Genomic DNA, 17239 nt, shown 5'->3' with positions numbered 1-17239 from the left:
TCCTAATTAGTATTGTTTCGTGAAATGTTTACTAAATCAATTATGTTAAACCGTACTTAACTGATAAGTATAGCATTATTAGAAACAATTAAATAAATTACATTACTAACACAAATTCACAGCTCAGTCTTAGAGCATTTCCAGTGCAAGGATTTGGCTCAGGAGGGGCTGAGGCCCCGCGCTTCTAGCGAGCCAAAGTAGCTCTAGCAAGAGGTGGGTCCTAGCAAACCGAGCAAGTCCAAAGGCAAAACGAGCTTGAACTCGTGCCCGAGTGGCGTCAGACGAGATTCAAATTTTTACCATTGCCACATGGCGTGCATGCGCCAATGGTAAAAATTTGAAACTTTCGCGCTTAGAGGTGTCAAACGAGACAGCCGCCGCGACCGACACGAGCCCAGCCCATTTAAATGAGGCACGACGCGGCACGAGCACGAATATTAATGAGCCGTGCTCGGCACGGCATGAAAACTTGGGCCGAGTCAAGATCAAAAATGAGGTCCAATGGACCGGCCCGACCCATGGCCCAACATGGGCGGGCTTGGTCCGGCACGCTTCAAGCACGGCACGAGCCCAAGCACGCCCACTTAACATTTTTTTCTTTCTCAAAAGTCAAAATGCAATAATTTGACATCTAATGTCATTATTTATATGTTTTTTAATCATAAATATATATTTGATGTCTTTCATTTTAGGGAAATTACTTGGGTCCTTAATTAATTAAACATATCAACTACAAATTAATTAAACAATATTGGACTTGATATCTAATCAGTACTTATGACATATATGCTTCTCTTATAATCAAAGTAAGACATTATTTCACATATAAAATAATAAGTTGTTTAAAGATGAAAAGTTGAAGTGGACTTTGTAGAGTTTGACACTTTTTGCCCTCCGTCATTTGTTTGAATGTTCGATTGATTAATGTTTTCAAATAGTTCATCATTTCTTGCCTCTAATTATATTTTTAATGTTTATAATTTGAATTATCTAGTGGAAAAAAAATGAAGTGAAAAAAATTCAAATTAAATGGATTGGTTCTTGGGCCCGAGTATGGCACGAGCACGGGCACGGCACGAGCCCAGCCCGGCCCTTTTCAATATGGACATGGTCTTTGGGCCGGATCGGGATCAATGATTTTACTAAATAGGCCGGCACGGCACGGCCCGATAAATTAAATGGGTCGACCCGCCCGACAAAAACGTTAAAAGCACGAGTTTAATGGGATGGGCCGCCCAAGACGCCCGCTTGACACCTCTAGCATCAACCCTGCTTTCGCCAAAGGCTACAAAGCCACATGTCGCATCCTGGTGTCTCCAATCAAAATTTTTCCTCCAATCCAACGATTGCCAATTTTATAAAATTTAAATTAAAAAAAAAAACTGAAAAATTTCTGAATTCTTTTTCTATAAATACCTAGTAAAATTTTAAAACTTTAATTTTTTATATAAATAAAAAATAAAAAATAAAATGAATAGTATTTGCCATTTGCCATGGCATTGGGTGAAACACAAGTCTTTTGCAAGGACTGCTAGTATTCATGTGAATAATAACAGCCCTTACCTTTACCTTTTGCCATAACAAATGAGTGAAAATGCTCTTATAAGCCACACAAAGATAAAATCCTTGATGTTTTAAATGTGAATGTAAGAGGAACCCCACCACCACCAGTCACACATTAATTAGTTATCAAACATGCCCTACATTATTTTAATTTAGGTGCGTAGTTTCTGGACAATGGTCCCATGCATGCATGGATGGGAGCCATTAATGTTGAAGAATCTTCAAAGGTGCGTGCTTCTGTGCCTGCCTGTTGCCTCTTATAATTGGGTCAAATAATTGATGCCATTTCTCTCAACAACAACAACAACAAAAACTGATGCCACAAGCGTTTGTTTGATTGCTTCTTCTTTTTTGGTTGAAAAGTACAATTCCATTAAGACGAGATAATCACTTTTGGAAGAAAATAGCTGTCGATGAGTGTGATTTTGGAAAGCAGCTCAATTGCTGATTTTATTTCAGCTTGACTTTGATATTGTAGACTGTGTGGGAGCTTTTCAGGGTGTTGATTCTTAAGATCTCAAGGTGGATCTGCCTCTGGGAGGGTGGGTCGGGGTGAGGCTGGGAGGGAGAGGGGTGCAGAGAGGGTTCTATTTTACGTTTTTAAAAATGTTATTGTTTTAGGGTATCTCTCAACAAAAATATTTAATAAAAGATTTGTAAAATTGAAAGTGAGAATGTTTTAGCAAAAATACAAGTGAGTTTGGGTTTTTTTTTTGTTTTTTTTTTTTTAATATCATCAAACACTTAGATAACAAAAATAATTTTAACTTCATACCCTTTTTAGTCATTATACAAAGCTCACAACACTTTCACACACAAAATTATCAATCACTTAGAAACTGATTATTGTACTAATATCACTTTTGACAAAAAATTTACCAAACGCCAAACTGCTTTCTTTCACAACTAATTTATCTCACAACAAATCTATAGTGATTATTTTCTCAAAGAAGCAATGACAAATTGGCCCTTAGGATTTATTATGTATTAATTTCCAACTAGAATAGGAAGTTAGGAAGTGTATAAATAGGAGGTTTCAATTTGAGTTTTGGGGGGAGAGAAGTCAGAGACCACAAAGCATGGGAGAGAGTTTTTAGAGAGACGGAGACGGTAACCTGGAGCAATGAATACTGATATATTGATATTGTGCTTATTTATTATATCTCTTTTATTTGTCATATTGCAATGATTTTGAGTTAAACGGTTGGTTTGAACTATTTTTGTGAGTATTTTGAAGGAATTAAACCTAGGGGCAATTTGGAGCTTAAATGGAGAATAATCGAATTATAGAGGTTGTTTGTCAATTATTAGTTAGGCAGTCGGTTTTCACAACTTGGAATGGCAATTACCAGTGCCTGTTTGTCGATTGCTGCTGGACGTGGCTGAGCAAAATCAAATACGGAATTTCATTATTTGGGCTGATTTTGAGGTGCAAATGACGTAGAGGAGCTTTCCAAGTGGCTTTGGGAGACTTAATTAGTTTAATTGGTTTTCATTTCTTTATCTCCCTTGTTGAATAAGGAAGTTAGGAAACCAATTAAAATAGGTGAAAGATCTGAATAAGGAGCTTTCCAACTTCTCTGATTTTGTCTTTGTTTTGCCACTAATTGATCTGAGAAACAAAATATGTGAGGGATGAGCAAACCATCACTCAGTGAGTATATTATGTAATATGTCAGTCAAGCAATGTCATTTTAAACACTCTAGAAAATATAATAAAAAGATACACAATCCAAATCATATCACAACATTACTTCATATCTTGGTTATCCTTCACAAATTGTACCCAACATGTGTCCCCTATCGGCCTCACTGCCCTATGTCCCCGTCTAGTACATTTATCTTTTGGATACCTCGTCACTGAAGTTTTCATGTTCCATGAATAGTATATACTTCACAAAAACTCTAAATAATATATATTGTGTGAAATATTTCACAAATTAGACATGCTTGACTTGAAAATAGAGAGAAATTTATAAATAGAATAAATCCATGATAATCTATGATTTTCACATTTATCACAAAATAAGAACTTTTAGAACACATTAAATAACTCACTCACCATGATAAGTATGAAATATTACAAGACAAATACACACGTTCTTCATCTTCTCTCTCTCTCTCTCTCTCTCTCTCTCTCTCTTAAGAGAGGCTACGGATGCAACCAAATAATATATATATATATAATATTTTAAACCACCAAAAAGATAAGATAGAAAAGTAATGGAATAATGTGACTCATCCCCCTTTGGCCAATGATATCACAACATTACTTGTTACCAGCATGCAAGGTGACATGGCAATGATGATTTGATTAAAACCAATTCAAAGTCTGTGCACATGGAAAACAAGAATGGTGTCATCTTTCACCTAAAGAAATAATCTCATACTAGGCTTAAGATTTTATAACATTTAAATCTTCATAATAAATATTAAATAAGGAATAGCTATATTAATTAATAATTAATATGTAGTATGAATATTTTTTAAATAATATATATAATAATTAAAAAAATAAAAAAGGGGTTCTCACATGCTACATGTAGCCTAGCCATGAATACTCAATTTCTTTAGTCAATGTTAATTCCATAGTATTTTCTCATGTTAAATGTCTATTACTATGTTTAATGCTTTAAATGTTTGGCCAACATTTAATTATTTTGATGCTAAATTGATGATAGAGATATCCAATTTAGAGTTTGCTTCTTGTAATAGATGTCATGGGTTACATGATTAGACATGGATGTTTGTCATGACTTATGTGGTTGTTTTGCAAGTTTTCCAATGAAACTTAATGGGTTCTTATTATCTTCATTCCATTACTAGGGATAGAGTGGGTAGGTTAATGAAGACAAGCAGTAATGGTTTGTTGTCCGAGCGGAGCGAGCTCCTTTATAGAATATATATTATCTAGATAGGGTACTGGAAAAGCATCCTAATATGAATAAGATCCTCCGTAAGAGAGTGAGGCTCTCCTATAGGAGCTGAACGTTCCTTCAAGAATAGATGGGGATTAGTATCAATTCTAAATCCTTGACAGACAAATGTAAGCATTGTCTTAGGGTTTAGGGTTTACAAACAAATGTAAGATATCTAATAAAACCGTCGCTAAAATTGAGATCTCATTCAAAGAGCAAGATATAAAATTTACAAGGTTCAACAAGCAATCAATATTTCACGATCAAGGGTGTAGTACTATTTGTAGTAGTAGTCCTTATATATCGTATTAACAATCGAAAGATGGTTGAAAGAAAAAATCACACTATACCGAAGCTACGATGGCTCCATACCCTGAAAAGCGGATAGGCGGACTCTATAGTATTTTGTAGTCTCCCTTATCCCTCAGGGGAGGTGAATCAGAGCTAAGGGCAGCCATCGTTAACGAAACAAGGATACTTTTGGTATAACCAGGGATGAAGTATAGAATAAAGTAGGGAAAATTGAATGTCAACAAGGAGATTAATTAGGATTAACGTGCTAAGGGAATTGTGTGGAATTGTCTATGGTGAAATTGGAAGCTCTAGTGCTCTCATAACTTAAATCTCATCACCTTATTTTAATATGTTTGCTTTTATTTATCGTTTTTAGTTAATTAATCAATCAAATCCCATCATCTATTCGTTCAAATAAAGTCTGAGGTTAATCACAATAGATACTTAATAAATTTAATCACTCTTCGTGGGAACGATACTTTACTTAACTCTAAACTACTTGTGTGATCCTTACGGTTGCGAAATTGCTCAACAAATACTCAATTACTTTAGTCAATGTTAATTCCAAGTTTTTTTTTTTTTTCCATGTTGAGTATCTATTACCATGTTTAATGCTTTGAATGTTTGGCCAACATTTAATTGTTTTGACGCTAAATTGACGATAGGGATATCCAATTTAGAATTTGTCATGACTTATATGGTTGTTTTGTAAGTTTTCCAAGGAACTTAATGGGTTCTTATTATCTTTATTTCATTACTAGGTATAAAGTGGGCTGGTAATATGGATACTTTTGGTATAACCAGGGATGGAGTATCGAATAAAGTAGGAAAAATTGACTGTCAACATGAAGATTTATTAGGATTAACATGCTAAGGAAATTGGGTAGAATTGCCTATGGTGAAATCGAAAGCTCTAGTGCTCTCATAATTTGAAACTCACCACCTTATTTTTATATGCTTGCTTTTATTTATTATTTTTAGTTAATTAATCAATTAAATCTCATCATTCAATCGTTCAAATAAGATATGGGGTTAATCACAACCGATACTTAATAATTTAATCACTCTTTGTAGGAATGATACTTTACTTAACTATAAACTACTTGTGTGATTCGTACACTTAGCAAAATTGCTCAACACTCACCCAGAGTTGAAAATGAGGAGGATCCATAAGACTCAAATCAAACCAGTAACCATGGTGGAGAAACAGACTCCAAGAGCTAGGGGCAAGAAGCACCAATAAATGAAAGGGCATTAACGTTCATCATCCACCCTACCATGAGAGGTTTCAGTATGCTTACAGCAACCCACATGATCCACAGCACCAGGGAATGACATATCCGCCCAAAGCAGTCAACTCCACCTCCGCCAAATAGAGATCGACAGTAGATCAAAACCAGTGTTAAATATGCAAATCAACCACCCCAAGGACCAAAGGCCACCGATTTAAGAGATCTATATACAAGAACGAGCGTTTGTTGGTGGCTCTCTTTCAAATTTTTTTACTTGCATTTTACAAATCAATGTGCTTTATAACAGTCCTAGTGTGAATATTTTACTCTGATTATGCTGCATCTAACAAATCTTCCTACCACTTGACATCACCGAATATATTATTTATCACAGTGTTCCAAATTTCATAAATAAGAAAAAGTAATTGGCTTCATTCTCTTTGTTTAAGGCATGCAATGACTCTGAGCACATCATATTAATATAGAAATTTATTTTTGAATAATTTTTATTTTATTTCAATCTCTAATAGGTGCTTATCTGGTCTCTACAATATCATCTCATAATCTGGCAACCGAAATGGGTGTGCATTGATTGACCCTTGCCTCTTTTTGTTTTCTTTATCTTTTTTTAAAGTTTTAGAGAATAAAAGTCAATGAGAGTGTAATTGAATGACTAGGAATTTTTTGTTGTTGTGAGATTTGGAAATTCTTTAGTTGTGTGCATTGACCAAAATCTACTAGAAGCAAAGCATTAGGAAGCTATGGGAGAAGGGGTGCCCCCTCACAAAGAGGGTCACAACGACTAGTTCTAGGGTACTATCTTATCAAAAACACGAGTCTCTGCAAAGTCACGAGACCATGTATTAGTCTTCAAGCAAAGCATTTGTGGCCAAAGAGATCTGGCCCAATGAAAAATGGACGTTGGCTTCAAATTAGTATCATGTTGAATCATAACACCTTAAATGGGTATGTGAAACTACTCCTCTTGTAGTTTTAACTAGTGTTTGTATTTAACCAAAAAAACAAACAGTAAGCATATGTGAAATAGGCCTCATCATTTGGCCCAAGGGCTCATGGGCGATGGGGGCCCGGCCCATTGGAAAAAGCCCTACCCGTTATGGGCTTTGAGATGGGCCCAAGGCTTGGGTGTCTGAAGCCCGGCCCCATAGGCCCGGCCGATTAAGCCCAAGAAAGCCGGCCCGGCCCACCCACAAAAGCCCGGCCCGTTAGGCCCGCATAGATATATAATTATGTATAAATAAGAGTTTAGGATTAGGATTATATCACTTAAATCACATATATAATTTGTTTCATTTCATTTACTTTTCTTTACTCATTCCTAGTTTATAATTGGATGATTAGCACATTAATTTGTGTCAATTATTAATACAACAATTATATATATATATATATATAAATAAGATGAACAATATATCATATCACTAAACATAATCATACTACTACCACCAAATATAATCATGTTTTTCTTGAACACATCACCAAACATTTACATATTTATTTATACCATCCTTTAAAAAAAATATCTTTTTGATACTTATTATTTTTTTAAATTATTTCTTAAAACGTATTATGGTCTAATTATGTAATAACCTCAAAAATAATACTTTGTTTTATTATTTTTGTGGAAAATCTTATTAAGTTGTGTGACTTTATAGAGTATTTTATAAATTTGGTTTGATGTGAAAATATTGGAATTAAGTGAGTGTAATCTCAAATTTAGACTAAAATGCCTTATGATTAAGTTTATGATTTTTCGAATGAAGTAGGCCCGTTTGCCCGGCCCGTTGGGCTTAGCCCGGCCCAATGGGCTTTCTCAAGCCCGACTATGGGTTGGGCTTGGGCTTTAATTTTCTAAAAAACGGCCCGGCCCGATATTTTCTCTCTCTTTAAAGCCCGCCTGCCCCTTAGAATTTGGGCGGCTAGCCCATGTGAGACCCATGTGAAAGCACGTATGAGGAAAGGTGAAAGGCATTTGTTTTTGTTTTTGTCTTTGTTGGTGAAATGTGAAAGGCTATAAAGCCCATAGTGAGCAACAACATATGATTTGATTTCTAAGAGCCTAATAAAGTCTGCAATCATACAAAGGCCTGCTAACCCAACACCAAAACCCATATCCCAAAATGTTTTCTTTCCTTTTGGTAAATTTGGGGCCTGTGGTTTTTGTTTTTGGTCAAATGTTTTTTATGTTTTTGGAGCTCAATTTGGGGCCATTTCAGACAAAAAGCCGTTAGCATTGATTAACAGTTGATAAGGCATCAAGAGAGCCTATCCACAAGCAGAAGCTATAAATCAATCAAACCCCAGACAGATATCTGAAACACAAAGTTTGAAAATTAAGAGAGAGATAAATCAAACAATGGTCACTCTCTTCACTTTATCTTCTTCATCCTCCACTTTCCTCTTCCCTACTCCAAGAACAAAGCTTTCTACAACACTCACACACTTCTCGTTACCGAAGACACCAACCCATCTCAAGAAACCTGTCCTTGCTGTGACCTCTCTTTCTTCCCCATTGCAATGCGACCCATCACTCCCTCCAGCTGTTCAAACCTTCTGGCAATGGCTCCGAGACGAAGGCGTGGTCTCTGCCAAGTCCCCTGCAGCAAAGCCTGCTCTGGTCCCTGAAGGCATGGGGCTCGTTGCCCACAGAAACATTGGTAAAAACGAGGTCGTTTTGGAGGTTCCCAAGAGGCTCTGGATAAACCCAGATGCCGTTTCAGCCTCCGAGATTGGAAATGTTTGTAGTGGGTTGAAGCCTTGGGTGTCCGTTGCTCTGTTTTTGCTCAGAGAGAAGTACAGAGACGACTCCAAGTGGAGGCCTTACCTTGATATTCTTCCTGAATCCACCAATTCAACTGTGTTCTGGTGGGTTTAGCTGATTAATTGCTTAATTTCTACCATTGGGAATTTTGTATTTTCCTTTTTATGGTTTGAGATTTTGGGGGTTGATAAAGAGTTTGTGTTGATGGTTTCAGTGCAGGTCAGAAGAGGAGCTTGATGAGCTTCAAGGTTAGCCAGTTACTTAGATTGCATTTTTTTTAGTAGTATTTACAACTCTGTTTAGCTTCATTGTACTACAAACCTATCTATACTTGCAAGGACATATATTGTACATGATTTAGAAAATCGAAGTTTAAGCTTTAATCAAACATGCCATGATGGTTTTTAACTTGTTACAATATAATCTTTATGCCTGGGATTTGGGTTCTGTGTGTAATCTGGAAGCTAATAAAATGAATGTACATCTTATATAAAAAATGTACTTGATTGTTGCAATCTTTGGCTGGAGTATGATTGAATTGGGGTTGGCAGGAACCCAACTTTTGAGCACAACAATGGGTGTAAAAGAGTATGTGCAGAGTGAGTTTCTAAAAGTGGAAGAAGAAATCATCCTCCCTAACAAGCAGCTTTTCCCATCTCCTATCACACTGGATGACTTCTTTTGGGCATTCGGTATACTCAGATCCAGGGCATTCTCGCGCCTCCGCGGTCAAAACCTTGTTTTGATCCCACTTGCAGACTTGGTAAGGCTTGAGACTTCCCAATACAATCAATTTGTGAGCTAGCTCCAGTTAATAAGCAAGCAGCTTGTTTCCATTGATATTGAGTAAAAGATATCTTTTATCAGATCAACCATAGTTCCAGCATAACCACAGAAGAGCATGCATGGGAGATCAAAGGAGCAGCAGGTCTTTTCTCTTGGGATTATCTGTTTTCTATACGGAGCCCAGTTGCTCTCAAGGCTGGTGAGCAGGTGAAGTTTTTCAGCTGCTGTTTTTTTTCCTTATTGTAGTCCAGTGATAGTCTGTACTCTGTAGGCCTCTCATGCTTCTGAAATTGCGGTCTTTTTTTCTTCCCTATATGGCATGGACGCTAACCATTTCTGAATGATCCTTGAATTAGATTAAATACTATGGTTTGTAATGAGACTTCTCAACAGGTTTTCATCCAATATGATATAAACAAGAGCAATGCTGAGTTTGCTTTGGATTACGGATTTATAGATTCTTCCAATGCAAATCGCGATGCATTTACCTTAACACTGGAAATATCCGAGTCAGACCCATTTTATGGTGACAAGCTGGACATTGCTGAGTCTAATGGTTTGGGAGCAACTGCATACTTCGACATATTTTTGGACCGTTCACTCCCACCTGCATTGATTCCATATCTGCGGCTGGTAGCTCTTGGAGGTACCGATGCTTTCCTCTTGGAATCTATATTCAGGAACACTATCTGGGGACACCTTGAGCTGCCTGTGAGCCCTGCCAATGAAGAGCTCATATGTCGAGTGGTACGAGAAGCCTGCAAATCTGCTCTTTCTGCCTATCCCACCACCATTGAAGAGGTATGCTTTTATTTGTGCCCATTCTCCTTGTGGCACCGGAACTTTTCTCTAAGGCTTCAAGCCAGTGGTGTAGGCTTGTAACAACTGAATGCACATTGTTTCATTGCAGGATGAGAAGTTAAAAGAATCAAAACTGGATCCAAGGCTTGAGATTGCAGTAGGAATAAGACATGGAGAGAAGAAGGTGCTTCAGCATATTGATGGGATTTTCAAGGATAGGGAGTCAGAACTACGTCAATTGGAATACTACCAGGAAAGGAGGCTCAAGGATCTTGGCCTCTGCGGGGAGCTAGAAGACATCATCTTCTGGGAGCCCAAGTAGGGCAAATTCATGTCACTGAGAAGTCATAAGTAGTTCTAGTTTACAGTTTACCTTGCTAAAAATGCCAGAATTCTGTGAAGGTTGGAATGAGAAAATGACGGATCCCAGAAGCATATCCCAGAGATTTTATTTTTTTTCCAGCTTCTTGGAGCTACTCCTTGGGTACTCATTCTATTTTTTGTTCTTGGTTTTTAATTATACCTTAACTGATCAAACTAGATGAATCCGTGCAGAAGCGTCAAATTCATGTGGTAATTAATTGCATCACTCATTTTTGTTTCTCATGAACGGGACAAACTTTTTCGACTGTACTCGTGTTAATTATAATTTATAGAACTGAACAGCAGTGAATTCATGTCAAGTTGTCAAATACATGAAGAAAACAAACAAATTTATGGACAAATTTAAAGATTGAAAACGAATGAATACATCTTTAGAAGCCCAAATCGGGAACTCAAGTCTTTTTATGCCGTTTCCTACAAAACTCTCATGTGTGTGTACATGCTTACTAATATGAAAGCCACTGCCACATGGATTTGTTGACCACTCTCTTAAAACAATTGTGTTGAAGGAGGTTCCAGATTTGATCGCTTGCAGTCACCCAACTTCACTTGAGTTGCTAGGGCTAAGCAAGTTGTCACAATTTGTTCCCTCGCAGAGGCACTCTTGAGGATTTGCATAAAAATAATCTTCCTCCTTCGGCTTGTCTGCAATAACTCGACGTCGAGTTGGCTGTCCCATTCTCTTCTCATGAGTGGATCGTACAGCAACTGAAAACTCATTCCATGAAAGTGTCCCATTCAGATGCATGTCCAACAACTCCACAAGTCTTTTCCTATCTAGCAAGATGCTTTTCTTAAACCCAAGGTACCTGCACGAAATATAATTAGAGGTGTGTATTTCTTTGGTATTTTATAAAACAAAAACCCATCCCACCTTGTGAGAGTGTGTTCACATACCTTCGGTGACCTTCAACAAGTTTTGCCATGTTCCCATCATATGTAGGAACGAAAGTATTACTAGCTACTGAAACTATAAAATCCAAAGCAGCCATTTGAGATGAATGATTCTGAAATTGTTGCAACTCCTCCGGGGAGAGAAGACTTTCTTTTTTAACCTGAAGTAAACAAGTAAGAAAACATTATTTTACGAAGACCACAACAAGTACATAGCCAGTATGGACATAAATATTTTAGGGTCAAGTTGGACCCTTCAATGGGACCTCTCAGATCCTCTGCTTTTATCAAATAAACAGGTAAATGACAATGGATTCCCCACTGGTTAGAACTAGAGTTTGAACAACAATTAGCTTTTCATGAATTCAGGTAAACCCATCAAAGGGCACCCTCAACTCCAGTGATGGACCTTGACCACCAAACGAGTAGGAAAGGTGTCTATATGACCTAGTCTTGACAAGGTATTACTTATGATACAAGGATAACCAGAATTGTGGCAAAGCACACGTGTTAACAGTCAGCAAAGTTACTAATATCAGAAGTCCCGAATCCGCAAAAGTAAAAAGGCTACAGAATAAAGCAAACGAACTCACAATTCGTGGAAATGCAGATCTTAACGGGGCAAGTCTCCTTTCACTACCATAAATCTCACCAGCTGCTATATAGATCTGTGTGTCCTTATGAAAATCCAATGCTTGCAAAAGTAATGCACTCTCCTCAGGTGTCAGAGGACACAAACCGTGTGATCTCTTCTCTTCAGACACTATCTCTTTCTCTCTCCACCAAGGATATGCATATCTGAATGAAAGGTATGCCAACAGACATTGCAAGTGAGTACAACTCAATATAACCAACCTCGGTCATAAGAAACTCGTGTAAAGTAGACAAAAGAAAACTTTAGCCAGGATGATTAAAGGTAATAATCCTGCTCCACCAAGAGCCTAAGGCACAAGAAACACAAGGTGGGAAAGAACAGAAATCTATGAGTCATGCATTTTCTTTGTCAACTGTTATATCATCTATTAGCAACAGTAATATTTTCTTCATATGAACAGTATTGTTTGAAGCATATGCCTGTTTAAAAATCAAGCAAGCCAAATAAAAATTTTACTCATGATAAGCGTTCATCAGATTTTCAAGTAAGCATTCAAAAAACTATTGTCAAATTTTAAACATGACAAACCTCAATCGTTTGAGCTCCGCAGCTTCTTCCTCAGTGCATCCATGAGTGCAACCTGAGAAAGCCAACATGTCCATCTCATACCTTAGATGCAAAGCCACAAAAGGTCCCTTCTCCTGGAGTATACGAACCAATTTGTACCCCAAAGTCTCAATCTGAGGAGTGAACTTCAGCGCCTGGAAATTAACACGACACCTGAGTTTCTGAAGATCAAGAGGTATCCAATTGTTTGCCACACGTGCATCCGTTCTATTAAAGTGCAACACCTTGTGCTTGCTAATAAGTGGCAAAATCTGCATACAATGGAATCAAGGCACTGAATCAGGACGCATCACTTAAAAGTTAAAACTTCTACATAATGGAATCAAATGCATTCAATCAGGAAGTAGAAAGAAAGATAAACTCACTTAGGCCCAAAAAACAAAAATATAAATTTGATCACACTACAATTTGGAATATGTTCTAATTACATATCTAAATTAGGCACAAGTGAATGCATGCAATGCATAGGATGATGAGGAGCTAACATAATTTAAAGAAAGTTGTTAACTTCATAAGCAATATATTCTTCCCCAAAATAAACTGGCAAACAAGTATACAAACCTGTTCCAGATAATATTTTTCGTTTGACCAACTAACAGGAGGCATCTCGAATGGTTTATGTCCATATTTCCTACTAAACATTTTCGGCAGTCTTCTGACAATTCGGACTTCATCTCTCAGCGAATCAATGAAATGTCTTACATCAAAGATATCCTCAAAATTACTGCAAAAAGAATACTAACAGTTGAAATCCTAAAGCAGCAATTAAAGGAGTTCGTTAAATCACAGTTCCATTTAGATCAATGATTATACCTAGGATCAGCCCAGAAAGATGTCTTATCAAGCTCTGGAACAACCAATGTGAGATTTAAAAGCCGAGCAACAGTCACCATGTCGCAGATCTGAAATGCAAAAGTTAGCTATCAATAGCTAGATATGGGATAAAGGAAGAAGGAAAAGAAAAGAAAAACACAGCACAAACCGCAGCACGCATTTGATTCAAGCCCCCATTGCAGGAAACTCTAAGAAACCCATTACTTGTATAATTTCCTGCAAAAAATCAGGTCATTAGGCCTATTTTTCAACTTCATATTGCACATATTAGCCTTACCACACACAGAGCATGCATGAGATTGCTTCTCTCACATATGTGGGAATGTAAAAAAGCAACAAACAAAAGATGAACCATTGTTGGTCGAAGAAAATAATTTTTCCATAACTTAGGGTAATTTGTGGGCAACTTCAACATAGTACAGTACATTTACCACACAACCTATTTCATAATTACTTTGAAAGAATGAGCTTCTCATGAAAGCCAACTGTAACTTTCAACAGTAAACGGAGTTCCAAAACTATTGTTTTTGTAAGCATTCATTTCATACGTCACTGATACCACCACACACACCTCTTAAAGACTGCAGGCCTGGTGCCAACAAATATTAGACATCAATCTATATAAACACACCTTACCCTAAAAATAAGATTTCTCCATTCCATAACTAAAAATAATCCTATCCACTTATCCTTGACCTCAAATTCTCCAAATTTATACACAGCGATCCTGCATTGTCAAATGGGATAGCAAGCGCAAATTTCATGTGCCAGAACTCTCAATTCACGAACTAAAACATTCAAATTCATGCGTACATAAAAACACTAGAATGTGCAGCCCTCAACTGAGGGAGCCATATCCATGTGCACTACTCTCTAATTATGAACTAGAACAATCGCATTCAAGCTCAATGCTAGTAACAGTAACAAAGATACTCTGCACTATTTGAACAATTTTCAGTATTTTTAAAAAAATCTTTTTTAATCTAAAAACTCACTTGCAGGGAGAAGAGGCGGCGGCGACGGAACCGCCGGAAGTGGATCCTGCGTAATTGCCGAAATACGATTGGTTATATTGGAGAGCAAATGTGGATGCCATAGCTCACCAACCGCCACTAACTGAACCAAACACGTCCAAAGAAACAAGCTTGAACACACCCGGATGAACCACACCTGTAGACGCGTTCTCGCAATCACCGGCGCCGGAAGCTTATCGCAACGCACCTGTATGCCACCCTCAGATCTAACCTCCATTCCTCTTTCACACACCACATCGCCGTTTCATCGATCAATCCCAAAATTCCCAAATGCCCGATGAAGTTCAGCTCATGAAATCCCCAATCTCAAGCACACATTGTCAAATCAACACACTTGGGAACCTTAGCCCTAGCTCGGCCGAAGCCTAGATTTTGAAACAGAACAAAGAACAGAACTTTTGCCAAGGATCGGTGGAGAGAGAGTTAGGAGGTTGAAAATCACGAGTAAAATGGATAACCCAATTAAAAATCTCAACAACCCAATGCAACCGCCAGACACTTTCTGATTTCCTTTCCTTTTTCCGGGAAAATCTTCTTTTTCTCGGCCACTTGCTGTATGAACTTTTTTTTATAAAATAAAAAAATAAATCAATACGAGAGGAAAATAATAAAAAGAATATTTGTTGGTTGGATTCAGGTCTTTTTGTAGCGAAAGCGTTCGAGAGAAAGATCCCACCTCCGGTTCTCACGAGTCCGAATTGTTCCTATCACAATACATACACTGCAAATTACACAGTTTTACTGGAATTTAGTTGTGCCTTCTGATAAGCGCTGTCATTTTTTTTTTTGGGCAGTAAGTGCTGTCAAATTTGTTTTTTTACCTGTAAGGTTGGATCGCTTATTAAAGTATACAGTGCAAAGAGGAAAGCCTTGATCTGCTTTTTTATTCTCAGATTCTCCTCCTCCTAATTAAGGAATAAATTATAATTTTTCTATGTGACATAATAAAACAATAGGATAAAATTCAAACCACCAACCTGCCCGTATATTTATTTTTGTATGATGCAGTTTGATAAGGCATGCATGTCTTTTGCGATACATAAAGTCTCCTATCAGCCTTCATTTTAATGATAAGATATGCAAATTGATTGATGAATTCAAGGTATTTTAATAATTAAGCCAAATTAAAATACGAGGGTTAGGCTTAGGAGTCCTGGAAATCAAGATGATTAGAAAACTAGTGATCCCTTTTTGTTGATTGGTTATAACTTATATTATATATAGCATGCGCCAATCCCTTTGCCGACTAACGAAGCATCCGATGATTTTGTGGAGTTTTATGTGCAATTCTGGTTTTGGTTTTCAGTTTTTTATTTATTGTTGTAGCTTTGTAATCAGTCCATCTTTTACTTTGTTAGTTAAATAAACAAGTTTAAGTTCTAAAACGGAGAACATTTTACCGTCATACGTATCGAATTAATGTTTGACTCTCATTCTCTCATTCTACGAGTGTTATGAAAAAGAACATTACTTTACACACGCTTTGTTTCAAGCATAGCATAGACTAAAGTAACGCAGCGCATGCATTGCGTATCTGAGATAAATTTGTATTTTAACAAGGTTGGTAAATTTTGGCAAAACCAATAACGTAAGAGAAAACGAACTGAAGCTGTCAATAGACAGTTGACATACAGCCATAAAGCTGTCAACAGACAGCTGAGAATAAACACGGTTGATAACTTTAAGGAAACGCTGGCTGGTCTTATAATAGTGTATGCGCATGAAAAACATGAAACCTTGTTGTGTCAATTCTGTTTTTGGGATTTAGGAGGAAGCCCCTTTTGGATTTTTCAGATAGTTCATCAATTCCCTTTTTCTCAATGCAAAGCTTTCCTTTCACGAGAGGTTTTGACTCTCAGTTTTTGAAAACGTGAGGCAAGAGGGCAAAAAAAGCAGTGGCTGGTGAGTCTGTGAAGTAATTATAATTTGTATTGTGTACTTTGTGTGCGTGGAACGTAGGTGAAGTGCAGAAATGCCATGAATCATGATGCTTGTATAATTTAGGGAGACACTGACAAAGTAACAAGGACAATGCATCATCATATATTTTCCCAATTCAAAGTAACCATGATCGGAATGTTCAATTTTGAGGTTCTCTTTCAAGAATCATTTATGCAAGAAATCGGTTAAATTAAAAAGTGTTTATCATTTGATTATCCACATCTTCGTTTCCGTTTTATCTAATACGAATCTAGATGATTTTTTATTTTACGGATGGCCTATGAGTTTGTTATGACAATGACAGTGAAAAGCACCAAAGCTTATTCAGTTTAAGAAAGGTACAGACCACTACATTGTCAATCCAGATTCCAGAATTGAAAGCTTGACAGCAAATTCCAAATTAATGTAAGGATGATGAAAAATAATAGTCACGGCCAAAGCTTTAATTTTTTTTTAATATGCTGTATTAAATATGCAGTAAATGCTGATAATGATCTTACACTTACATATGAAGACAAAGCACATCTGACCTTGCATGCATTAACACTGTCATA

At 37.1% G+C, this 17239-nt stretch overlaps 2 protein-coding genes across 2 annotated transcripts; one reads left to right on the top strand and one right to left on the bottom strand.

The window, feature by feature from the left end:
• Positions 1-8315: 8315 nt before the first annotated feature.
• LSMT-L (Rubisco methyltransferase family protein) lies at positions 8316-10916 on the top strand. The gene is made up of 6 exons (XM_008223352.2): positions 8316-8893; positions 9009-9037; positions 9341-9552; positions 9657-9782; positions 9969-10376; positions 10486-10916. Exons 1-6 carry the CDS (start codon positions 8385-8387, stop codon positions 10696-10698), a joined length of 1497 nt encoding a protein of 498 aa, XP_008221574.1. The 5' UTR covers positions 8316-8384; the 3' UTR covers positions 10699-10916.
• An 80-nt stretch (positions 10917-10996) lies between these two features.
• On the bottom strand, positions 10997-15472 carry LOC103321539 (O-fucosyltransferase family protein). Its single transcript, XM_008223353.3, has 8 exons — positions 14706-15472; positions 13859-13926; positions 13690-13778; positions 13438-13600; positions 12838-13127; positions 12248-12452; positions 11658-11815; positions 10997-11569 (listed from the first exon to the last, which is right to left on the bottom strand). Exons 1-8 carry the CDS (start codon positions 14959-14961, stop codon positions 11296-11298), a joined length of 1503 nt encoding a protein of 500 aa, XP_008221575.1. The 5' UTR covers positions 14962-15472; the 3' UTR covers positions 10997-11295.
• Between the last annotated feature and the right edge of the window lie 1767 nt (positions 15473-17239).

The sequence above is a fragment of the Prunus mume genome, linkage group LG2, assembly GCF_029339155.1.
Source record: "Prunus mume cultivar Tortuosa linkage group LG2, ASM2933915v1, whole genome shotgun sequence".
Taxonomy (NCBI): domain Eukaryota; kingdom Viridiplantae; phylum Streptophyta; class Magnoliopsida; order Rosales; family Rosaceae; genus Prunus; species Prunus mume.
Note: the sequence above shows the minus strand (reverse complement) of the source record. Positions and strands in the feature narration are given on the sequence as shown.